The sequence below is a fragment of the Pavona decussata genome, unplaced genomic scaffold (genome assembly GCF_977016875.1).
Source record: "Pavona decussata unplaced genomic scaffold, jaPavDecu1.1 SCAFFOLD_164, whole genome shotgun sequence".
Taxonomy (NCBI): Eukaryota; Metazoa; Cnidaria; class Anthozoa; order Scleractinia; family Agariciidae; genus Pavona; species Pavona decussata.
In genome coordinates this window covers 1,674,786-1,701,047 of record NW_028145575.1, presented here as the reverse complement: position 1 = coordinate 1,701,047, position 26,262 = coordinate 1,674,786, and the positions used below count along the sequence as shown (strand labels likewise).

General features: G+C 41.5%; 2 protein-coding genes and 1 pseudogene across 2 annotated transcripts; 1 reads left to right on the top strand and 2 right to left on the bottom strand.

The window, feature by feature from the left end:
* Positions 1–11,628: 11,628 nt before the first annotated feature.
* Positions 11,629–13,437, bottom strand: LOC146464436 (uncharacterized protein F54H12.2-like; annotated as a pseudogene).
* A 3,201-nt stretch (positions 13,438–16,638) lies between these two features.
* Positions 16,639–17,529, bottom strand: LOC146464435 (uncharacterized). The gene has a single exon (XM_085129867.1). It carries the CDS (start codon positions 17,527–17,529, stop codon positions 16,639–16,641), a length of 891 nt encoding a protein of 296 aa, XP_084985993.1.
* Positions 17,530–22,029: 4,500 nt separating this feature from the next.
* On the top strand, positions 22,030–25,061 carry LOC146464434 (uncharacterized). The gene is made up of 3 exons (XM_085129811.1): positions 22,030–23,244; positions 23,316–23,433; positions 23,654–25,061. Exons 1-3 carry the CDS (start codon positions 23,201–23,203, stop codon positions 23,864–23,866), a joined length of 375 nt encoding a protein of 124 aa, XP_084985937.1. The 5' UTR covers positions 22,030–23,200; the 3' UTR covers positions 23,867–25,061.
* Positions 25,062–26,262: the final 1,201 nt, after the last annotated feature.

The following is a 26,262-nucleotide window of genomic DNA, read 5'->3' as shown; positions in this document are numbered from 1 at the left end:
TGTGGATAAGCGCTATATAAGTGTTATTATTATTATTATTATTATTATAAGCTGTGACATCCATCGAGTCACTCAGTCAGTCTTTCAGTCTTTTCCTGAGACAATGAACGATTTGCCAGCGACAATGGAAGATTTGAGGCTGTCGCCCTTAAAAGAAAACGGAACCAACATTGGTAGAGTTGGTACAATATGGCCTGACAGAACGGTCGTAGAAGATGTTGTAATGGCTGAGGACGGCTACTTTCTCAACGTAACAAGAATACGGGAGCTGTCATGTGATCAACCCGAAGAAGTAGAAGCTGTGCTGTCCCTAACCTATCCTGCACCACTCAACCTCGACAGAGAGAAAGTGGAGCATCTACTCAGGTACTTCATGGATATCCTACGTAGTAAGAAAAACATGTTCAGGGAAAATAGGCAACCCAGAGTGTTAGCCTTCACTCTACTGCACATCCTTCCTTACATCAATCAAGAAAAGTTTCTCGGGCTAGACGAAAGCCGTTGGCCCATTACACCCTTCTTCATGCGTGCCATCCGCAGCATGATCAAGAAAACCAGCAAATTCAAGGGGTGTGCTTTCCTCAGAAAATCCAATGCATGGCGAGGAGTGAGGTGGTATTTGAGGGAAATGGAAATGTTGGTGTGCGAGAATTGGAAGCTGAGCAAAATAATCAGAGAAGAATGCGAATGGGCAATCAAAAACGTTAACATTGCTAAAGAAGAAGGATATGACATTTGAACATTTTTTTCGAACTCTAACATATGTAAACAATGAGACTTTCCTTTCCTTGCCATTAAAGGTTGTTGCTTGTACATCACGTGTCGTCTTGATTGACCTTTGACCCCCCTTGACATGCATGCGCATGCGCCACGCTCCGAAAATGACGTCATGACGTCATATCTAAAAATAGATTTTGTGACGTCACACTGCTCGATGCTGATTGGTCAATTCGCGTCACGTGGTATCATTCCTTTGTCCTGATTGGTTATGCCTTAAACCATCCTTATTCACTACTGATGCTCTAACCTATTAAACATGTCCTACGCCACGTACATTACATTATTAGAAATGTATTTACTAGATTACTTTTTTTTTCTTCTCTCGTTGTAAACTGCAAAACTGTAACATTTAGCCATAAGTATTTTCAAGTGTATTGTAATATAATATATGGAATACATTAAGTTGACGAGGATTACACTAACAGGTTTTGACCATTACTGCTGTGGTATCTCATTACCTGAATCTAGAATAACCAGTTTCAAAAACTAGTTTCTTCACAATGGCACGATAAACTTGCCTGGACTTGTCCCATTGTTTTCCATGAAAACCTTCATCCTGATTGGCTTTTACCGTTAAACTGCCTCATTCTAACTACTTGCTTGCTGGAAAAAAAAAGTTTAAGATCACTGCTTAGTCGCCAATCTTGATCCAAATCTATAGCTTTATTAAAATGGCTTTCAAGAACGTGTCTGCTATCAAAGCTGCCCTGAGCAATGTGTGAGTGTCAAAGATTGGGAAACTTTAACTGAGTCCATAGAAATTCCCGAGGAACTGTTTTCAGATGTCTACTCGCATCTAATTGATTTGAGTTGGCGAGAAATTGAAGTTGAGGTAACATGATTTCATTTTACTGTGTTGGATGCTTCAGTTTATGATTTATTGATCAATTCCAGCAAGATTTTTTATTTCGATCTTATTTCTTTTCCTGTTTAGTTACCTGCAGATCAAAACAGGACGGATGAAATAGCTTCAGAGCTTGTGGCTATTGACATGGTATGTAAATGTTTGCAAGAAATAATCATGTCAAGTCTTTCACAATCTTTTAGTGACCCGAGCTTTTCAAATTTTATTTTTATCATCTGCAGGATCAAACTCGCTCTGCTGAAGACTTCATGGAAGACATTTTGGATGATTTGATAACGGCCGCTGATTGTGAACCGGTAAGCTTCATAGTTTGAATTTGGAGCCTTAATTCTGTTTGTTTACTGGAAACTAACGGATTGCTGATTTTGTGATTTCAAATGCTAAAGTTGTTTACCTTCTTCTCTCTAGATTCACGCCACCGATATCACTCTTTCACTGGAACTGGACTTAGTGCTGATTCCAGGAGATTCAGTAAGTTACAGTTTTTTCTTGTTTAATTAATTAATTAATTAATTTATTTATTTTATTTCAAACCTACTGTAGCTGTGAAAGTTATAATTAATCAAGTAGTAAGAGGGGTACTTATAAGCTCAATTTCCCATTTTTTCATTTGTTAGAGGAAATGTATGGGGATAAAAGTGGGACAAAAGTGGATGAGTAATGAATTCAAGATGACGTCGGTAGATGGTTGGAATGGGATGGGAGAGAATGGTTGAAAAAGTGAAAAAAAAGAAAATTAACAATGTAAATGATCTTTCCATATATTACTGTTGTCTATTGACCTAGTTCATTCAAGCATGTTCTTCGCCCTTCCGTCGATAATTTATCAAATATGCTCCCATCTGAATTATCACCTTTTAGAGTATCAGACAGAGAAGAGGATGCTGACTGACAAAGGCAGTTCTTCAAATCAGGATCGATTTAACACACCACCACCGCTTTCACCGAAAGAATCGGTAAGATTTAAACCGCGTTAATATTTGAACTTAAATTCATGCGTGAGCTAATGTAAATGATTTCTCTCTATATTACTCTGTTGTTCATTGACTTAGATCATTCAAGCAACAAGCAGTCCAAAAGCAACACAGGAGAGACAGGAGGAGAAAGAATCATTTCACAAATTAAGCTTGCTAAAGAGACGAGGTGCGCTTCTATTGCCGAAATTGAAAATTGCAAAGTGAAAGAATCCAACAGAGATGTTTTGTTGTGGGCTGTCATTGGCTACTGCATCTGTCGGTACAACTCCCAAATGCTGCTTTAAGTGTTTTTTAAAGTTATTTTCTTGTTGTCGTGGTAGAATCGGTGACGATGGACAAGATGGTCACGATAATGGTCACGACATTCATTTGAAATGCGTACTAGCTTGTTGCACTGGTACAGTTGCAGATAACGATATTGCAGATAGACCAACAGAGAGGAGTGCTGTACAGAGCCGGAAAAAAAGAAAACATGAAAAACGAAAACAAGAAACAAACGAGAGAAAACTGTTTGAAAAAAAAAAAAAAAACTAATTTATGGTGTTGAGTAAGAAATCGAAAGACTCAAAAACAACAACTGCAGAGGTTGAATAAGGAGTTGGATAAGGCGTGCAAGTTATTGTTGTTTTAAGCGCGGTGACTTTGATCTTTTTGAATTAATTACTAGTGTGTATAACAAGGTCTACATTAGTGTTGTAAATCTGTACAAGAGTGTTTTAGTCATGTTGAGCGCTAAAAGTGAACAGTTATTAAACGAAATCTATTACAATGTAAACCACCCAGCAGGTTTTAGCAATACCTCGCGATTATACGGTTATGCGGTTAAGGAAAAGGGGTTAAGATTCCAAGATGTAGGTGAGTTTTAAAGTCGCCAACGTTCTCATCAGTTGACAAGACCCAATCGTTACAATAACACAAGGCGCCGCACAGTTAGTATGGGCTTCGATCACTTCTGGCAAGCCGATTTAGTTGAGCTTGCCCACGACACCAGTAGTATGGGTCGAATGGATAGATCAATTTTATTCATGTATTCAAATAGATTCAGGGGTCACCTAAACTGGTTTTAAGCGTAAGTTGACATGACATAAGGTAGATATAGGGAAGGGATCAATGAGATGCAAGTCATCTAGGTGGAAGAGGGATTTAATGAGATGCAAGTGTATGTTTAATTTGGAGTTTAGTTAATGTTTATTATTTGGAGTGAAGTGTACCGTGCTCTGGTGGTACGGTTCCCCCCAACCAGCCGGGTGGTATCGCAAATATATATAGGGAAAGAACAATGGATAAGTCGAGAACCAATGAGAAGCCACTGACGTCATGGTCAAACAAGTTCAACCTAGAGAAACCGGACTAAACCAGTTTTGAACACAATTAAGTATTCAAAATGATCTCCTTAATATCTCAGACTAGACAAACCTGTCACTGTTCAAATTAGCAGCACCCAAAAACGGACACGAGACAATATTTTGTATGAACACCATTAATTTTATTGAATAAACATGATAGGATATTACAATTAAATTCCAAAGAGAATGATGGTCCTGCATTTTACATGAAATCAGTCACTTTATCGATTCTGGCAAATTGTCTCTAAAGCTTGGGTCTTTGCAGCTGTTTCCCATATGTTGTCGTCATGTCCACCTCAGTTTCTCTTGGTTTGTACACCGGAGGTTCCCTTTGAGAATATACGTCCACAGGCATTTCATCACCCCATTGAAAGTGTCTGCACATTTCCTTCCTTCTACATGTAAAGTAAGGCCTGAACGGATTCTTTGTTGAACGCGTAGTCTTCCTTAGCGGACGAACAGACGATGAGAGAAGAAGATTAGCTCACATTCAAGATGGCGGTTCAAACAAGTAAGTTTTTATTGAAAACGAGACTGTGACGTAGGCATGCCACGAGGCTGTGACAGTGTCACGCAATAACAATATTGTAACATCCTCCCCATTTTTTTTTTTTTTTAAACAAAATTTTCCTAATAACCTAGAACTGGCGAGTAATAAGTGGTAGAAAAAAAAACAACAACAACAACTTTGTACTATAGTGTTCACAGTCAATTGGCAGCAGCATGAAATGCGCTGTCAAAGCCTCAATGTGTCTTGCAAAGAGAACAGTTCAAATCCTGACATAGTCGCTTAGCTTCGCTGGTTCTCTTATGATGCGTCCGGAACGGGTGCGCCTAGGGGAGGTTGTAGCGCCTTTCTCTCCTGTAGGGTGTGTCCTTGGACTGGTCTGCACATGCTCCTGCTCTGGACTGGCCTCCACAGCAGGGGCTTGAGATTGCTGGTGGGCTGACTGGTCACTTCCAACGTTTGTGTCAGGTCTGGGTTGTTCAGAGATGTCCGGCTGGACAGAGGGTTCAGCAGTCTTGACCAGGTGCTGTCTGTTGCGTCTGTAGGTGGTTCCAGCTGACTGAATTTCATAAGATCTCTCGTCAAGCCTTTTGGTCACTTCAGCTTTGTCCCATGATTTCTGACCAAGCACAAATGGTTTCATGCGAACAGTGTCACCTGCCTTCAGTACAGGCAGGTCATGAGCAGAGCGGTTGTAGTATTTCGCCTGCCTCATTTGGTTTAGGCGTAGTTGCTCAGATTCATGAGAACTTACTGGAGTCTTCGGCTCGAGCAAGGACTGTGTGGTTGGTAATAGGGTTCTGGTTCTCCTCCCCAGAAGTCTTTGGGCTGGGCTGCTGTCTACGCCTTGTGTAGGTACGTTCCTGATGTTAAGCAGGGCCAAGTACTGGTCTTCTCCTGACTTGGTAGTCTTGCGTAGCATTCGCTTGGCAACTTTCACCGCCGACTCCACTTTGCCATTGGCTTTGCTGTGATGGGGTGAGGTTGTCGTGTGCTCGATGCCCCAGCTCTTGGTGAACTTCTTGAATTCATTGGAATCAAACTGGGGGCCGTTATCGCTAACCAACTGTTTAGGAATACCATATCTGGCGAGGTGAGCTTTTAGCTTCTTAATGACAGTCGAAGACTTGGTGTCGTATAGGCGGTCTAACTCCCAGAAGTTGGACCTGTAGCAGACTGTGATGAGATAGTCTCTGTTCTTGTCGGTGAACAGATCAGCAGCGATCTTCTCCCATGCTCTCTCGGGAATGTCATGGCTCATAAGTGTCTCCTTACAGTGGGTCTGCTCAAATTCTCTGCATGTTCCACAGGTTTGGATCCACTCCTTCAGCTCTTTGTTCATGCCGGGCCAGAATACATGTTCGCGTGCCCTTCGTAAGCATGACTCAACACCTTGGTGACCGCTGTGTATGTCCTTCTTAATTTCTGATCTCATGCTCTTGGGGATCACCAGTCTTTCTCCACGGAAGACCAAGCCATCGGTGACTGCTAATTCATCACGAATGCTGAAGTAAGGTGTAACGAGGGGATATAGTGCTAGTTTGTCGTCTGGCCAGCCTTCTTGGATAGTCCGCTTCAGCTGTTGTAGAGCCGGATCATTGCTGGTGTGCTGGCGGATCTCACGAATTCTCTCATCAGACATGACTAGGTACGTGAGGGCGTTGATGGTTTCAAACTCGTCTTGCGCATCTTCACTGGCTTTGGGAAGAAATGCCCTGCTAAGGGTGTCTGCTAGGAACATTTCTTTGCCATTGAGGTACTGTACTTTGATGTCGTAGGCTAGGGCCCGTACCAGCATCCCTTGAAGACGCTTGGGAGCTCTGTCAAGTGGTTTTTTTGTGATGGCCTCTAGGGGCTTGTGATCAGAATATACCGTGACAGGTCGTCCAAAGGTGTATTGGTGCCACTTTTCCAGGGCGAACACAATGGCCAGCATTTCCTTCTCGATGGTAGCATATCTGGTCTCGGTGTCGCTTAGGGCTCTGCTGGCATATGCTAGTGGCTGTCCTTCTTGAAGGAGTGCCGCTCCTAGACCTTGCCCGCTAGCATCACACTGTATAGATAATTCTTTGGTTGGGTCGAAGTAGGCCAGCACCGGTGCTTGCGTTAGTTGGTGCTTGAGTTCCTCAAAGGCTTTGTCATGAACAGAGTCCCAAGTCCATTCAGTGTCGGGACGAGTGAGGTCGTTGATAGGTCGCATTATTTCAGAGAGTTTGGGAACGAACTTTGATAAATAGTTCACAGTTCCTCTAAGCCTTTCGACACCTGCCTTGTCGGTTGGAGCGTCCATCTTCACGACAGCTTCTATCTTAGATGGGTCAGGTTTAAGGCCGGCGTTGCTGACGACATGGCCCATGAACGGAATTTCGTGCAAACCGAAGCGACACTTCTCTTTGTTCAGGGAGATTCCAATTTCGCTACAGCGTTGGAGGAAGAGGCGAACTCTGTCATCGTGTTCATCATCTGTGCGACCCCAGATGATTACATCGTCGGCTATGCAGCGGACGCCTTCTAGACCTTCCAGGGCTTGATGGAGCCTCTTCTGGAAGATTTCACTGCTTACTTTCAAGCCAAATGGGAGGCGGAGCCAGCGGTAACGCCCAAATGGAGTTGCAAAAGAGGTCAGCAGGCTTGACTCGTAGTCCAGTTCGCAGTGGAGGTAGCCTGACTTGAGGTCACATACTGAAAACTTGCAGGCTGAGGTGAGCTCTGGTAGTACATCTTCTAGGACTGGGAGCTTGTAGTGCTCACGCTTTAGCACCTCATTGAGTGGCCTGGGGTCTATGCAGATGCGAATGCCAGACTTCTTCTCAGCTACGGACATTTGACTGACCCAGTCAGTGGGCTCGTCTACTGGTACGATTATTGCCTCGTTTACGAGTCGCTGAAGTTCAGCTTTAACAACATCCTTCCTAGCTTCCGGGAGGGTACGAGCACAACGCACGACCGGGACGGCTCCATCCTCAGTGGTCAAGTGTACCTTCTTGCCAGGAAGAGTGCCTGGTGTGTCCTTGGAGGCATCAGGAAACTGCTGAACATAGTAGTGATCAGCTGAGGAGACAGTGTTAACCACCTTGAAGTTGTCATAGTTTACTGTGATGAGACCCATTGCCTGCGCTGCATTGCCACTGAGCAGTGGGGTGAGATCCTTGTCAACAACGACAAAGTCAACCTTGAACTTTTGCTTTGTAGCCGGGTTTCTGACGTACACTTTGCATTTACCGAGGGCTTTAACAGACGACTTGTTCCACATCTGAAGGTTGACAATCTCAGGGCGAATTTGGAGGTTTCCAAGGTAACGTTTGGGCAGAATGCAAACAGTTGCACCGCAGTCAACCTGAAGCTTCACAGGTTGTTGGTTAATCTCCATTTCGCAGTAGATCAGTTGGTGCTGGGGTTGTACAGAATTAACATCGTGACACAGCTCAGCTGTTATAGCGCTGATAGTTCCAGTGCTACTGTTCGATGAGTCAGAGGCGTAGTCATCCATCACACCATGAACGCTTCGACGTTTACATTTCCTTGAAGCAGAGAAATGGTTCTTTCCACCACAGGATGTGCACACCTTTCCCCAGGCAGGGCAAGATTCCTTTCTCATAACATGAACTTGAGTGCAGAAATGGCACTTCTTCGTGACTGCGCGTGGGTCTTCTGTTTGGCGAGGTTTGCTTTTAGTGGGGTCCCTGTGCTTCACATGCTTCTTTTGTTTTGGAGTTTCCTTGACTTTGTTGATTTCTTCACTTTTCAAAGCTTTCATGTGAAGGGTTGCGGCTTCCCGAGCGCGGCATATCTCGATAGCTTTCATGAGGGTTAAATCGTGCGTGGAGAGTAGTTCTTCCCGCGTTTTGTCATCCAAGATTCCAAGTAGCAAACGATCCATTATCAACAGTTCACGCATACAGTCACAAAACCCACAAGTTTTAGCCATGTTTCTGAGTACGGACATATACTCGTCGATCGACTCACCGGATTCCTGATTTCGTCGGTTAAATTGGAAACGCTCAAAGAACTCTTGGGTTTGTCCCAGAAAGTGTTGGTCAAACTTCTTAATAATATCGGCCATTTTGTTTCGGTCTTCACCATCGCCGAACTTTAGACCATTAAAAATCCGCATGGCTTCAATTCCAATACTATGGAGAAGCATAGCACACTTGTAATCTTCAGGTTGGTCGAGGAGGCCAGTGATTATGCAGTAGTTGTCCCATCGTTGTTTCCATATTTTCCAATTATCAGCACGATCGCCGTCAACTTCGAGAGGCTTTGGAGCAGAAACTTGAGGACGGCGAAAACGTGGTGCTTCGTTGGGCTCAGCACCGGGGGCCTCAGCAATGGGCGCCTCAGCACCGGGAGCTTCATTGTTGGGCATATTTAGACGATTTTTTTGAAAAGAGCGACTTACGAGTTGCGAAGGTCAGCGAAGGTCCACGTGCAACAGCAGAGATGCGTGGAGCAAACAGCGAGTTTTTAAAGGTTCGGAGAATTGACGACAGCAGTAGTCACTGACGAAGTTGTTCTTTATCCCTCGCTGCCACCATGTAACAAGTTGAACGCGTAGTCTTCCTTAGCGGACGAACAGACGATGAGAGAAGAAGATTAGCTCACATTCAAGATGGCGGTTCAAACAAGTAAGTTTTTATTGAAAACGAGACTGTGACGTAGGCATGCCACGAGGCTGTGACAGTGTCACGCAATAACAATATTGTAACACTTGACACCCTTAACGTAGGCGTGTCCATGTGCTTGCACAGTAGCGGCTTACCACCTTCACATACTTTGTACTCAGGGATCACACAGTCACACACGCATTGTTGATAGCCATGGATACTCTCTTCAGGGCAGAAGAACGGACATTCTTTCCAATTTGAACACCGAATGTAGGCTATACTAGAGGCAGGTATGATCACTTCGAGGTCTTGGAGGCAGAGTCCATATTTTGAGTAACTCATCTTGTAAGTGTTTCTTGGTAGCAGTCAGTTGAAAGTGATGTGTAATGATCAAAGTCACGGTCACTTTATACAGTTTTTAAAAACCAGTTTATCACCTGTCAGCCTCATCAGTGTCGTTAATGATCAAGTCTAACCAGTACCAACAGGTTTTGCAAAACTGGTCAGGTTGCAGAAGCACTTTCTCAATGTGTTTCCGCTCTTCATGTGGTTGTGTGTTATCGATCCAGTCTTGTTCATACGGTGCCACTGCATCCAACACATCTAATAAATCGTACCACAACCAATAAACATTGCTGCGATATTTATCCAAAGCTGCTTCCTTCAAACATGACGTCACGTTTCGATGATCATGCAATGAAAGTTGTTCCTTTTTAAAAATGTCCTCATACACCAAGAACGCAAAACAGATCCAGTACGATTCCTTTATTTTCTCCTCGTCACAATAGTTGCTTTTATTTTCAACTATGTTTGGTGCCATGATCTGGACTCAATAACCATAGCAAGCATATCCTTCTGGTTTATATCTTTCTCTTTAGGTAAACAGGTTTTTCCAGTTTAGTACGGTTCCCATTGTGTATTGCTTCGTAACCTCGCTACCAAGGGTGTTCTTGCCTTGTAACGACGTTTTCCTGTTTTACGCCTGGAATCTGGTGGTGTATCCATCATGAGTGCATGTGCTGATTCTTCAGTTGAAATGGAAGACGGTGTTTCGATTCGGATGGGAATTTTTGACCCTTTAGTACTGAGAGGAGTACCTCTCAATGGTTTAGAGACTTTGGTAGATTTTGTCTGTGGTTTGGGGGTAGACTCCTTAGCAGGTAATGGCTCTGACTTAGGCATCACCACTGCTGGTTTCACAGTCGCTTCAGTTTTCATCTGTTTTGCCAACCCTTGATACCTTTGCAAAAGTTGATCCAACAGTAGCACTTTTTGATCTTCAGGTAAAGACGAGTCCATGATGTTTTTCATTTCTTGATCTAAACATGTCAAAGTGGGAAGCTGCGCAGGAGCCGTCAACCGGTGTTCTGTTTCCATACTTTGCAATAAATCTTCAGGTACCATCTTTTGCGCGTGCTTCATTTGAACACTTTTCCTAACAACTCGCTGTGCGACGTGACCTGCAGGAAGTCATCACGTTAACTGAAATCCACCGGTAGTGGTTCTTCTGTTTTATCACATTTCTTGTCTACGTAAATCACGGGATAAGAATGTGACGTTGGCAATATCCTTGTCCGTAACCGTTGAATATTTTGGGTATGAGGATGTAAGTCCAAGACAAGATAACCGAATGGGTTTGACGTCGCATCTTGAAAGCTTTCCCATACGTAAGGTACATTTCCTGCGAATGCCTGCTGAGCCAATGTTCGAAAACCCAGCGTATCGCGAGGGTTGTTAAAAGCAATAATGAAGTGGGCATTCAGAGAGATACTCCGCGAAAACTTTCCAGGTGGAAAAAGGTTCTGGGTCAAATACACAGGTTACATCACAGTGATGAGACACCTTAGTAAACAGATCGAGAATACGTCCGTCATCACTGCAATTTCTCATTAAGTCATCCAGTACGAGTATTCCTGGTCGGCAGTTTGCTGGAAATAAACTAGGAATATCTTCGGGAATACCCTCTACAAATGTCACTTGAGCTGTCATGTTCCTAAAACATTCCTGCCATTGTCCATAGCAATATACAATTTTACGAATAGGCCGTTCAAATAAAGAATCCGCTTGTTAAAGTAACTGTTTTGTAAACGTCGTCTTGCCACACTGACTTGGCCCTGCTATCATAATACTGCTTGGACATTTGAATTGGGACATCTTCTCGCAATGAAAAGCAGCAACGTTATGATAACTTGTTGATCGATGTTCCTTTTTAAAGTGATATATCAAAGATGCGCACACATCATTCATTTTAACATCAACAAAACTTTATTTATTGATTACGCCAACATTTGAAAGATTTACAAGCTTGCTCCTCACATTGTGAGACGTTTTCATTCCTAACATTCGTTAATGACTGAATGTAGGTGTGTACAAATTGTGCTACTTGTGAATTGTTCCATTGTGAATCATATCGCAGAAATTTATTTTGAATAGTGTTTAAATCTATATTGCGTGCTCGATGAAGTAAGTAAAACAGGGAATAGTCTCCACACACATCTGAGGTTAAGCCTTGCATTGGCTTGTCATTGTAATATGTTGTTTCCCTCAGTACGTATCCATCCATACCATAGCTCTCAGGAGGAATCCATAGCTGTCAAAGAATTCGCTTTCTTGAGGCGATACAAAGTACATCACAATCCAATGCGTTCCAGGTTGATCATGAGGATTTGTATTTGCAATCATTGCTGAAGGATACGTATCAACGATTGGTAACTTCTCACTTGGAAATACTCCTTTCATGACGGGTGCTAGGACAGGATCGTGTATTGAGGCTTGCCATAATTCTTGAGTGGTATGCATCTTCAAGCACCTTGAGACAGATCGTATACCAAGCGTCTATTGCGGGCAATCTCCAAATGATTTTGGAATTCTGGGTATACGATTAAGTTCAAAACTTCTGGTGTCCGGGTTCCAAATTTCAGATGCAAATTGACGTTGCCGCTGCGATGAGGTATCAGGTGATCTGGGTGGCCACTACCTGCAGGAGTGGTATCCAAGCGGAATAAGCCGTATCCACCTTCCCAATCCTCTCTGTCAATATCAATACCATGACCACAGTTCATTTCACCACTGCCTGAGAAGAGTGTATTGTACCCATCGATTCTCTTTCCTCCTGCCAAATCTATCACTGAATAAGGGATTTCTTCACCATTGACCGTCAGTTGTACTGCATTCACATCAAACAGCTGAAAATTGAACGGATTTCTTGCCAAGCTACCATTGTAAGCATCATTTCGCACCATTCCAAATATGATGCATTGAGGAATAAGTCCGTTGAAGAGATCCGTCTCCGTATGATTCAGCACACCCCTGGGGATAATCCTCGCGTGTGTTGGGGTCCTTGTCAGCATGTAGATAGCAGGTAAGGCTTTTTGTCCTGACGGTCCTTGCATGATACTAACATCCTATAGTTTGGTACTGTCAGCTACGCGTACCGTGTGGACTCTGAGAGTATTTGACATTATCTTTATCTTGCAATCATTCGCCTCTTCTCCACTCATTAGAACAAATTCATCGCCGTTTAGATCAATCTTGATTTTGATTTCTATGTTGTCCAGCAGCAGCTCATTGGTGTTCAACAGATAACACAGGGGTACACCAACCAGCCCTACTTCAGCACTAGCATTGGTAAATGCACCCCTCTTCTTGAGCCCCCAGTTATTGTCAGAAGTGTTGCCTACTACATCTATATGTCCTGCTGTGTCTTTGTAGTACAATGCTTTGGTTAGGTAAGATTTCTTTGCCTGTTCAGTAAAATTAAGCAAGGTCTTGATGTAGGCAATGTACGCTTGCGTGTCGGACTGTTCTGTGACAAGTGTTTCGTTCAACTTGATGGTAAACTGTTTGATGAGCGAATGAAGCGCGTTGTTGATCAAAGTATACTTCTTTCCACCCCCTGTATCCCCTCCATTTCGTTTGGTAATCTTCACCACCAATCGCAGTTGTTTTGTTGATGTCAATGTAATCAGATAGAGGCTTGATGACAAACTCGATAGGGTTGGTTCCACTTTGAACTGGTTCATAATCCACCCATTTACTTTTAAGAATGGAAACATCTGTGACCGGTACTTGAAATAACTGTAAGCTCGAATTTTCACCGGGGGCAGAGGGAGGGTGAGCTGAGGTCATCTTTAGTCGAAAATGGTCTTGAACTTTAAAGGTGATGTTCTCCGTTTCTTGGTCTGTCTTGAACTGGCAGGAGTCGCTTTTCGTTTGCGCTTAAGTAGTCTTCCCCCACCACCTTGTTGCGTAAGGTCCTGAAAAGCACCTGTCAGAAACTGTTTACCGGCAGTCTTTGCCCTCGCTTTCGCTGCTTTCTTCAAAGACTGACCCTTGATGACATCTTTTGCAATTTGCATTCCTGTATCATACTTTATGGTCGAGGTCTGTTTACCATACAAGGTTCTCCATATGTCTTGGGCATTAAAAACTGTCACATCTGCGGGTTTCATTTTTATACTACGATGTACGCTCTGATTGTAGTTGTCATTGACCAACTTGGCTAACTTGTCCAGGTAATGATACGAGCTGCTCATAGTAAATAATCGCCATAGAAGATGTTTCAAGGTTCTGTTGAATCGTTCAACTACTTGCGCCTTTGTCTTACACTTTGTCTCCATAATTATTACTGTTTTGCCGTAGCCCAAGAAATAAAATGTTCTTTACAAGAATGAATCTTAACTACCCCCCCCCAACAGTTAAAAGGTTTGTTTGTGACGTCAAACGCGATTTAGCTTTTTTCTTTTTGCACCTGTGAATAAACAAGCGTTATTCATTAATTTCAAGACAAAAGGAATTGTCTGCGACATTTTTTTTTTAAATCACGCTTTTTAACGAGTTAATTGAATAAAGGATAACGTTTTACTTGTGTTTCTACAAAATATGATTATTTTCACTTGATTTTTCCTATGGGCTGCAAAGCGCTTGCTTGCGTCAACAATGACGATATCTGCAATGTCAGATATCGGAAATTAAATTCACCGGCATTCGCCAAGTGTACCCGTTCCTGCGATTTTCTACTTTTATTGCTGCGAATCGCCAGTAAAGCCAATCCATCAGGTTGGGAGATTTTATCACATGAGTTTACAAAACTGCCACATCCCTGCGACTGTCGGTGAAAACCATTGCCAGGTGTGTCGGCATCAATCGTTCGATTTTCGCTGACGATCAAATTCGCCGCGATAAGCGTATAAAATCGTCAGGTGGATTAGTTGTCCTCTCAAATCCGCAGCATAGGCTCCACAAGCTTCTCCCAGCAACAAACAATGGCGATTACTCGCTCAGAAACTCGAGAGGGTTCGGTCGCCCCCTTTGTAAGACCGTTCGTTGTAAGAAGAGTTTTGTTAGGAGCAAAGCATACAGCTTATGAACATTTTAATTAATTTTTTAACCTTGTGGTCTATTTTTAATTCTATTTTTTCACTTTTATGATTGTTAGTCAAGATGTAATTTAGCCCATGGCTGCAATGTCTGAATAAAGTATCTATTCTATTCTATTCTATTCTTTCACTGCTAGTATGGCAGGTTATTGTATTTAGGGTCTAATAATGGTAGTAGTTTTTGCTGAAAGAGTTACCCTGTTGAAATAAAGCTGTCTATCCACCTATAACGAACAAAATAGACGTTATCATATAAAAATTCTGTATGTAATTTGTTGTATGTGACAAAATGACGAACATCATGACTCTTGAGAAATGTTTGAAAGCTACGGTTCATGAATTCCGTCCCTGCATCTGTCTGCAACCTTTCTGGTTTACATCCTTGCTTAAATATGTTTGTAAAGGCCGCTACCAAAGCCGAAGCAGACTTAGATTTCAATGGAACCACCCACGCATACTTGGATAGGACATCAATGCAAGTCAACAAGTATTTATGACCACTGTTCCAGCGACTCAAACTCTGAAGATCTGCCTGATCCGCTTGCCACTGTTCATCCAAACCGTTGACAAATACTCTATTGCGACGAAAGCGTTTTCTTGCTGGTTTGTGGAGAGTGTAGCCAGGTTGTTGTTGCAACCACTGAAGAACTTGTAAGCGGGTTAGTCCATACTGACGTGCTGCTCGATACAATTTTTGTACTCCACCTAAGGCGGAAGGGCGATCAAATTCATAATACAGTTTCTCTAGTAAACGATTCGTGTGATCTTTGGTATTCGTCTTCCTCGTTTCCCTCTTCGTATTCTTCTGTGGCATCTCTTACATCGATGTGTACTTGACTACCGCAACATGCAACTAAACATCGCATCCTCTGGCATATATCACTTAAAGCCAGGGTAGGAGTTGAACTTGCACAAAGACGACTTGTAGCACTGCCCATGGCTGTCTAACGAATGACCAATGTAACTTGTTCCGTCCGCCTTTTATCCTTTTCCATAACATTAACCAAGGAGTCTTTATTAGTTGGCGAATCATCCACCAGGGAGTAGGATAATGAGATGGATACGTATCACATAACATTAGGTGAAATGCATATTGTTCTCTCAGAGGTGCGTTGCTTCGAGCCATATAAGCATAAAAGCTCATCAGCCTACCCCAGGGCATGGCTCCTATTTCTTTCAAAACATCCAACCAATGGTGAGAGGAAACGATTGGCAAAGAGGTAGGCTGTACAAGTGTTTGAGCGCAGCCACGCACCAGGAAAAAATACAGTCTGTTCATACTGACAGTTGAATGTGTAATGAGCGGTAGATGGCCTCCAAACCTCCCCTTATAGCCATCCCTATCCTCCACAATGAGGTCGTCGCTCTTCAGCGGTAACCATATGGGAATGTATTGAAACCTTGTACAACCCTTTTGTCATACACCACGTTATATTTCTTCGTCAACTTGCTTGTATGAATCGTCTTTGTTTTCGCATTACGTTTGATGAAATGAGGGTTCTCCAGATAGATTGGTTCTCCATTTGGATTGCAGACTTGACCACACATGGTTTCAAAGTTGAGCTTCTGTGATCCACGAAAATTGAGGGTGAATCCTCTGACCTTACAGACTGTTTTCCCATTCTTTGTTTGATATGTGTAGTTTTTAGGTCCTCCAGACGCAAACGTGGTGATGTACTCACCATCATCAAGTTCGTTCGTCAGTTCTCCCAGGTAGTCACTAAGGGTGGTATCCATTCATCAGTCTGGCTTGTAAATATCACAGAGTCGGTGTCAAAGTACAGCACCCGTCCCTGAAGACGTTCGAGCACCGAGTAGAGCTTCAGCCTGGCATGGGCTGTCGTGAAAGCAGCGATTACGACATTGGTCTTATAAGACATGGGAACAAATCCATCCCCTTGAGTGTAATACACTTCTACACATTCGTCGTTGACGAGTTGAATGTTTTTGACTTGCGTCGACCGACAGGTGAGAAGCCGGAAGTAACGTTCTGGGTCCTTCACAAGCTCCACCCTAGGCATATTGTCGCGTTGGCCAAATTTTCCCCAGAAGGAATTCAACATTAACTTGGCGAGTGAACGTAGTCCAGGGTTCTTCTTAATCTTTCCATGGTCCAACTTGATGCCTTCTTTCCGTTTATACTCTCTAATGTACTCTTGTTTTTGAGCTTCTGACTCACATCAAGAGGGCCACCCACTCGCTTCCTGCTTGATTTTAAGGAAGGTATCGATGTACCCTGTAAAGAGCTCGGACGATTTCTGAGGGAAGTGCCACACCTCAATCATTCGAACCACGCGGTATCCCAGCTCCAACGCCTTATCAATTTCAATGGAGCACCAGGTTCCAGACAGCATACGTTCTTCATCTGTATGTTCACAGGGTGCCTGTTGTAGGCTCTCAGCACATGTTCTGCAGAGAGGGAACATCAGTTTTCCATTGGCACGGTAGGGCAGCACAGGGTGGAACAGAAAGGTGGGTGGAAGGATGTCACACTTGATCAGCCCAAAGAACTCACGGGGTGAACGGTTGATTAAGGCTTCAATTGTTAAAATCTCAGGATGCTGGATTGGAATTTTGCAATACTTGTTTGTCCAAGGGTACAATGATGTAAAGTCCACGTAATGGATCTTCTCGTTCTCATTCACTTCCTTGTGAAGACAGATAGCATTTGTACGTCCACCGAAAAACGCATGCCGGGGTTCTAAAGGCGTGTCAAACTTGAGACTTTCAACAAAAGATTTCATCTCTGGGTTGGTTGTTAGCTCTTGCTTGAATTCACATTCCCATTTCACTTCTACTTGGAATCCAAGGTTCTTGAAATGCTCAACTTTGCGAATGGTACCTTCCAAGAGATCTTCCATGCTTGTGTCATTCACTGGGTTCATGGTATTATGTAGATAGCATCGGGAACAACCATGCCACAGGCACCCCATGAATTCATAGATGGTCGTCTTCTCAGGATTATAGCCATCCACGTAGTTACCATCGATTCGTTGCTCTCCCCCATTCAAAGCGTGTAGAATACGGTCTCCTGTCTGGTGATGAACCCACACTAGCCACTGGAGGGCCATGACAGAATATTTTCGGGCGGGTTGCTACCCTTGTGCAGGAATGAGACCAATAGTGTTTTCTTTTAAGAAATTTTGTCGGAACACACGGTTACAGGCACTTGCAATGGTAACACAGTACTTGAAAGGGTCGAGATTGCAGGTTTCTTCCATCAACTGTTTAAACTCCAGGCAGCACCGTCTGAGAATGTCTACATCGCTGCGACAATATTCCTCGATTTCCTTTTCAAAATCAAAGACATGCTCTTCATTTGTCATTTCTTCATACCACCTGAGGAATTCTTGACGTTCTTTCGTACTCATGCCATCTGGATCGTAGTTTTCAACAGGGGGAAGAGGACCAACATACTGCTGATTTTCTTTTCTGTTAAAGAAATGAGGGAAGTAACCTTTCTTGAGTTCCGTCAGACCAAAGGTTTTGGGCAAGGCTTTCAGTGGCATTGGGAGGAAATTTAAAGAATCGCGGAACTTGATCTTGGCTTGTTCGAGTTCCATAGACATGATTTTGGCACCGCTCAGGATTAGGCTTGGTAATAGACACTCTTTGTAGAAGTATTCACAGAGGAGAAACCCGTCATAACCCCTGAGGTTGTGGGCGGTGACGATGGCACCTTCATGAGTTCCATCTAACAGCCACGTGCCAAACTGGTCCACGCAGTCATCCCCCTTGAACACCATTTCAAACCCCGTTTCATCTTGTACAATTAATAAATTGGCGATATGCTGTCCATCGTCTTGCCTGCTCTCGATATCGAAGAACAAATATTCCTGCCCTTTTTGTTCATCACTTTCCTCTACGTCATCGTCAATCAGCTCTTCTGAAACACGTCTTCTTTTACGTCTGTTTCCCTTCTGCTTGTTGAAACACGATAGGCTTCATGTAGCAGCGATGCGTATTGGGGTCCACAAATTCCTCACAGTTCCAACACATTTTTTCACCACACATGTGAGCTTTTGGACTTCTTTTCTTGTGCGACATGACTTTGTTACATTTTTTACATTTGTAGAACTTTTGACAAACCGATTCTCCTTCTTTGTTGGGTCGGCAGTGGTTAGCGTAGCATTCGTCTCTGGCGAACATTCTGTGACACTCCCCACACTCTCGCCACGGTACTTTCTGGATATACCCTTGACAACCTTCGGTGAAGCAGCACTTGCATATTTTACTGCAACGATGTTCTTCTTTGTTGTTGTATCCTTTCTTACATTCTAAGCACCAATAACTTCTACCTAAGAAAGCGGAGACGGATGTGATGACGTCATAATGATTTTCGTGATGATATAGGTAAATTTGTTTATCTCGTCGTGGTCCTTCATAGATAATGGCGTTGAAATGTTTGGCAGACAGAACGATGATTTGGTAATCTTCAATCACGTTTTGAAATTTGGCGACTTCTGGTAGGCCACAGAGACCTTCGTGCACACCAGCCTTCTGATGCATTCGTTGAGCAAGGAGCCGTTGCTGCTTACGTCCTAGGCGAATTGAATTCCATTCAGGATCTTTCTCTTGTCGAGCAATGTCCGTTACTAAAGCGCGGGCAAGGCATAGAAAATCTTTGTTCTTGATGCGCAGGACACATTGTTTGCTGTCCAGAAACTTGGACAACTTAAATCCATAATGTTTTCTCTTACGTGAGGCCACTCCCCCCTGTGGCATCCCAACGTGAACCAAATGGACACTCATTCCATCCTTAAGGTTGACGTTTTCGTTTGACTGCAAAACTCGCTGCACCTCACTCATGATCCTTTCTGCATTCAGTTCATGACGTGGCATGAAAGGTAAAGAAATAGGATATTCTAGAGAACGGCTTTGTAGAACAAATCGGACGAGATCATTGTCAGCCATACCCATCGTCATCTCGTCGACCATTGAATCCAAAACATTACCAAGTCGATCCATTAGCGGAAGTCCATCAAGCTGTGGGTTCAATGAAAGGTGATAGTCGGTTCCCGTGGTATTAAATTTTCGGACGCGTCTCCTAGCCACTTCACGGAGAGTATAATGCTGGTCAGAGGTCCACAGATTGTTACCAGCGCCAACCTCTTGCTCCGCTATCAAACATTCTTCGTCTTCAAACTATGAACAAAAGAAAATTAACTGTAAGAAAAATCAAAGAACTAATAAATTCAAAATGATTCATACCTATTTAAGTCAAAATGGTGGACGATTCTGGCGATACTTGCATACTAGTCAGTGGTTGTACTTGCAGAAAAATAGATCAGTAACGTTATGGCGTTACTTGCAGAAAAATAGTACAGTAACGTCCTTGCATAATAATCAGCGGTGGTACTTGCACACTTACTTCATACTCCAACAAATAAACGTAGGAATCAAAAGCAAAAAAAAAAATTGATTAATTATCTATAGATGTGTTGTTGTCTATTCAAATAATGGTGTTACAAACTAATTAAAATGACGGTCTAATCATTCATTCAAAATGGTGTTTGTCTAATCAATTCAAACAATAGAACATTTCAATCTTGATTGAAACGTATATTACAAAACAAATGAACATGGCAATGAAAAATTAAAATTACTCAAAACGATTAAAGGTTCTTACATTTGGCTAACCTCATCGTTTAAAAGGTAATTGTAATCCCACATTTCTTTTGCGTTTCCTAGTTGCTGTTCTTCCCAACATTCCATACATTCCACGAGCTCACTGTCCGTTACATCGTAGTCAAAATCATCAGTCGTTTCGTGTTGAATACCTTCTTCTTCTTCTTCTTCTTTTTCTTCTTCTTCCGGTGTCGAGTGTTCCGAAAAGATCTCAGAATGGAATGATTCCAGTTCAGCTAAAGCTTCCGTAACACTTTCATAGTTGAATTCAGGTGTTTGTGGCGTATCAGGAGAGGTCACCAATTCGTCTACGAGATCGCTTAACCAATGTGTTGATTTCTCCACTCTTTCAGATAATTTGTTTAACATTTTTTTAATGTTCTTTTCTTCTTTAAATTGAGTTTGCAACCAACGTTCGCGAAACGGAACCATCTGATGTTGCTCAACGGATGGGAAAAGAAACGTGCATTTTTCGTGCCACAACTTCACGATTTCATTTTTGTCCACAGACCGAACAGCTTCGAGCGCAAATGTTTCTACATGTACTGACGTTATATCGACAGTACCAACCACGTAAACCAGATGATTCCACGTCTCGTCTTCGTATATGGTCCAAAAGGCTTCAAAAATGTCCTGTCGCATTGGGAGTAGACATCTCTTTCGCTGTAAGTGATGTTCGTGTAGCGCTATCTTTTGAGCGGCGTTTATCAACTGAAATTCAGAATTGCGTGAAACAATTTCGCTTTCCTCAACCAAAGGTGTATTTTGTATTCGTTGAATGCATCCATCTGTCTTTCTACTTTTGCTGAAAACAGCATTTGAGACGTTAGCGTTGAACATTACTTTTTGCTTCATTTTGTTGGCTTGGAATGAAAAAACTCGTACTGGATCTGTACTTTTATAGCCAATTTTCCGACCAAAAAGGACGCTGTCAGACAAGTTATGATTTTAAGGCGAAACACTTATAAACCTGTAAGATTTTAAATAAACCAATCGTACAGTAAATTGTTTAACCGTACTAAGTTTAACGAATTGATAAATTGAACGGTCCGACCAAAAAGGACGCTGTCAAACCAGTTACGATTGTAAGACCAAACGCTTATAAACGGTCAGATTTAGAATACACCAATCGCACAGTGTAATGTTTAACCTTTTTTTTTTTTAAACGAATTTATAAATTGAACGGTCCGAGCAAAAAGGACGCTGTCAAACCAGTTACAATTTTAAGACCAAACGCTTATAAACGGTCAGATTTAAAATACACCAATCACACAGTGTTATGTTTAACGTTTTTTAGCGCACTTGTAAATTGTATGGATCCGGTGAAGGACGCTGTCAAACCAGTAACGATTTTAACGCCAAACGCTAATAAATCGGTCAGATTTAAAATACGCCAAACGCACAGTAAATTGTGTAACGGTATTGTAACGAACTTGTAAATTGAACTCCAATCACACAGTACAACGTCTAACGTTATGGTAAACTGAACGGTTGAAAATTTACATAGCTGAATAAAGGCGTTCATCTTTTGAAACCATTCGTACAGTATGAAGTTCAATGATAGTTTTACGCATTTTGCCCAATCAACTCTTCCATGAAGTAAAGAATCACTGTGAATAGTTAATATCCAATAACCTTTTACCGACGTCATGTATGGTATAAAATGCATCTTACATCGGAGAACCCTTGCACGTTGTGTTAACCTTTGAAGTGGTGCAAAGAGTCGAAAGAGATTGAAAGAGTAGAAAGCAAGCGAGCTTAAAGCAAATCGAAAAAGATGGACTGTGAAATTACTAAAGTTGTCATTAGAATGGTAAGTAAATTTGTCAATTACTTTGTGTGTAGTTGATTTCAATGAAAATTATTTTGCGTTGTTCAGGGAAAAGACGATAATGCTTTCAAATATAATTTTAGTTTCGGAAAAGCAATTCAAACTTTTACGCGTATTTATGTCACCTCAATTTTATTTATACTTACAAGCGGAGAAAATGAGATCAACTTGACGAAAGGCGCGCGCGATTAAATGGGCGCCAAAATTTGAAGTCAACAGGGAAAGACGATAACGCTCTCAAATATAATTTTAGTTTCGGAAAGCAATTCAAACTGTTACGCGTATTTATGTCGCCTCAATTTTATTTATACTTACTAGTGGAGAAAATGAGATCAACTTGACGAAAAGCGTGCGCGATTAAACGGGCGCCAAAAATTAGGCGCGAAAAAAAAAATTGAAGTCAACAAGAACAGACGATAACGCTTTCAAATATAATTTTAGTTTCGGAAAGCAATTCAAACTGTTACGCGCATTTATGTCACCTCAATTTTATTTATACTTACAAGCGGAGAAAATGAGATCAACTTGACGAAAGGCGCGCGCGATTAAATGGGCGCCAAAAATTAGGCGCAAAAAAAAAAATTGAAGTCAACAAGAACAGACGATAACGCTCTCAAGTGTAATTTTAGTTTCGGAAAGCAATTCAAACTGTTACGCGTATTTATGTCAGTAAATTGAACATATACGTATTTAGACATTCAATGTTATGAACTGTTGCTGTGTTAATCAATAAAAGTAGGCATCCTTTGGCTGAAAAACAAACGTCCTCTTGCACGGGAACTCATTACTTCATTCAAAAGAAATTTTTCCTTTTCCTTGCAAGCATGAGAAAATTTCATTTCTGTGCTGAACGTTTGTTTTTTTCTCTTAAAAGAGAAGTATGCAAAATGGACACGCTCAAACATAGCTTACCTATTGATAACAATTGAAAACATATTCTCTAAGGACATGTTTTGAATACGCCTTATTCGTCAACCGCTTTGTAAAGAAACAAGCGGGAACTTATTACTTCGTTTAAAAAGAGAACTTTTTTTTTTTCTGTTAAAAGAGCGGTATGAAAAATGGACCCGCTCAAACATAACTTGCCTATTGATGTCAATTGATAGGATATTCTCTAAGGACATGTTTTGAAATCAATACACCTTATTCAACAACCGCTTTGTAAAGAAACGACGCCACACTAATGAAGTATTGCTGACTGTTTTTTTTTTCTTCCTTATACTTTATTACAGGTACTTAACGTATGCTTCATTTGTCTGGAAGAAAGCTTCCAGACAAGGCACATGCCTTGTTGCAGACAGTTTTTGCACTTAAAGTGCATCAAAAGGTAAGAAAAAAATGTCATTTGCTCCTGTATGATGTTTCAAACTTCTAAACGAAGTATTTATTTCATTTCAGATGGATGAGAGAAAGAACGCCGGCAAGCCAAAATTGCCCAATGCGCCGGGCGCCATTTCGTCAGCCGTCAGAGGAACATATGGCGGCTGACGAAGAAATCATGAGGAGCTGGCAAAGAGTAAGAATAGTATTTTCATTTCGAAAGATAGTTCTTGTTTTAGTTTACAACACATTTACGGACAAATGTAAACAATGGAAGAATGCGTTTTGTTTTTATTGTTTTTATTAGTAACACTGATGAGCTATTGCATGTTATCGATGTATAAAATGTTTTCTGCATAATCTTTCATGCTAGTCATTTCTCATACATCGTTTTCTCTGTTCTCTCTTTCCTATAGTTCTGCCCCGAGAGACACCCCCACACCGATTTTGATGCAGAATGCGTGGCTTGCACCTATTTTTTTAAGGGGTTAAAACCTATTCAACAACACGAATTTTGTTTTTTAATTAGGAGAATAGTGGCATGTATAGCTTCCAACTGCCACGGAGACGAAAATTGTAGACACTGTCGGAGGCTGATAAGAAAGGTTCGCAGGTATTATTTTTCTTAAGGACCTTTCTCGGCAGTCTCTGCCTATGTATATAGTTTTCGTCTCTCATTCTATTCTTCTAATTAGAAAACAAAAATGGTGTTGTTGAATAGGGTTTATTTATTTCTTCTTCTTCTTCTTCTTCTTGTTGTATATAAAATCAAAATGTAAATAGTTTCATTTCATACGCTTTTTTGTTTCTTTTATTTCCCACATATCTTTGTAATAATAAATGAATTTTCACACACTTGATGTCTCCTTTACTGTTTAAAGGTGAAAGTTTCTTTCATGCTCCAATACCATGGTATAAAAGGTTCATTGCTCCAGTCAGTTACAAAGTTTTGTCGAATGATGATCTTTAGCCAGTATTCGGAATGCACTTGTGACTTTAAAATGTTCTTTAGATGACGCCAAAATTTCTTCTTGTTCATAAAGTAAAATGTGGGTACTAGCAATTCACCAATCACTACTTCCATCCCATTCTGATCATTACTGATTTCAACTTTGCGACGCTCTGTCGTATGGATACACAATTCATCCCAAAGTGCATTAAGTAAAGTTACCACTTTGTCTTCAATCTGTAAGCGTTGAAACCGGGACATTAAGGCCTCCATATCCAGAGCAAAGATCTGTTGCTCAATCATGTGATTCATCTCTATTCATATGAACAGATTTTTTTTTTCCGTTACTTTTAAATTATCTCCTTAAAACTAGTTTGACCGGTTTTCTCACAAGATCTGGCTTCGATTTTTAATCCGCTCATCCAACCGACGTTAAAATTCAAACCGTTGGTTTAAAACTAGATTGACCGGTTTCCTTTCAACAATATGACCACCATTTTGAATCCTCAAATCCAACCGGTCTCAAAACCAGTTTGACCCGTTCAATAGTTTCCGTCAGTGATCTCTCATTGGTTCTTAGCACACCTATTGTTCTTTCCCTATATATTTGATGTACTACCCGGATGGTTGGGCGGAATCGTACAGCCAGAACACAGTACACTTTACTCCAATTAATTTACAATAATAAACTTCAAATCATACATACCCTTGCACCTCATTAAACCCCTACTATACCCAGACCGTTGGCATCTCATTACACCCCTCCTATACCTAGATCGCTTGCATCTCATTACACCTTCTCTCCTATACCTACATGGGGTCTTAAATCTATTTGAATACATGAATAAAATTGATCTAGTCATCCCGAATAGACTACTACTGATACTTGCGTAATCTATTCTTACATTGATTGAGATAGTAAGGCTTCACTATATTCTTCCTATTGTCATCAGCCGGCTTTGATGTAAACATAACTTCCACCATTTGAGCTCCAGGTGGTGAAAGGGCTTGCAAAGGTGTGATGCTATTACATTGCAGTTTTGCTGGCAAATGCAATGCTTGAGATCTGTTTTCAGGAATGTTTAATCCCAGCTGCAGATTAATCAAAGGCATATGTTGAACAGGTGATATGTTATTGATCTGAATAAAATCCATTGTTTGCGAAGGTACATATTCTGCAGCCACTCCACTGTTTTGAAAGAGAAGAGAAGTGCTATCAGGCACTACAGCACATTCCTTCCCTCTGTAGTTGCTGCTGTTGGTGGTGCTGCTGCTGCTCTTGAGTTGCTTTATTAGAATTTCTACCCTTCCCTTTCCCTCTTTTAGAACTAGCAATAGAAGCAGTCTCGTGGCCAGTGTTTGTGCTATACATAACCGGCGGTGTGGAGATAGCATCGCTTATTTCACGCAACGCTTCAAGATTAAATTCTTCCTCTTTAAATTCTTGGTTCAAAGCCTTGATTTTAACAGCTGAACAGCATCTGCATTAACTGTATAATCAGCAGCATTCTGCTCAACGTTCGTCACAGTCGCTACAGCGAGAAAACTTTCGGACGCCATATTTCGTGTATGCATTAATTAAAAAGGTTAATAAACGTTAATTGAAAAAGGTTAATTGAAAAAACGTTTCAAATTTGAAAAAAATAAATTTTGAGGAAGTGATTGCGAAATAACATTTAATAAACATCACAGTTTAACTCGAAGTCCCGCTAGAGGAAAGGAAGAGAAGACTATTATAAGACTATTATACGCGTTTTTATTATTAACTTTAATTCTAAATCACATTTTGTTTATTTTTATTTTAAATTTGGAAAATTTGGAGCCAAAGCAAAAGAAAGGCTCTACTGTGCACGATGCAAGACAGAAAGCGGCAAGGTGGATAAAAATAATCTAGAAAAGATGGAGACAGGAAAATTGCAGAATTTTAGAGGAGACATTTTCCAAAGTAAGTAAGTGTTGAACAATCATGTTTTATTCAGTTAATGTTGGTGAAGGAGTTGAAATAGGTGATAACGAAAGAAAACCATTCTTCCTAGGAAGCTCGCAAGAGGAAGCATTGAAAAGATTAAATCTCGT

Excerpts from the sequence above, each read along its gene's own strand:
- LOC146464435 (XM_085129867.1), bottom strand. The coding sequence starts at position 17,529 with ATGGCCCTCCAGTGGCTAGTGTGGGTTCATCACCAGACAGGAGACCGT.
- LOC146464434 (XM_085129811.1), top strand. The coding sequence starts at position 23,201 with ATGCCTTGTTGCAGACAGTTTTTGCACTTAAAGTGCATCAAAAG. Across the intron at positions 23,245-23,315 it reads CACTTAAAGTGCATCAAAAG|ATGGATGAGAGAAAGAACGC; the intron begins GTAAGAAAAAAA and ends ATTTCATTTCAG. Across the intron at positions 23,434-23,653 it reads TCATGAGGAGCTGGCAAAGA|TTCTGCCCCGAGAGACACCC; the intron begins GTAAGAATAGTA and ends TCTTTCCTATAG.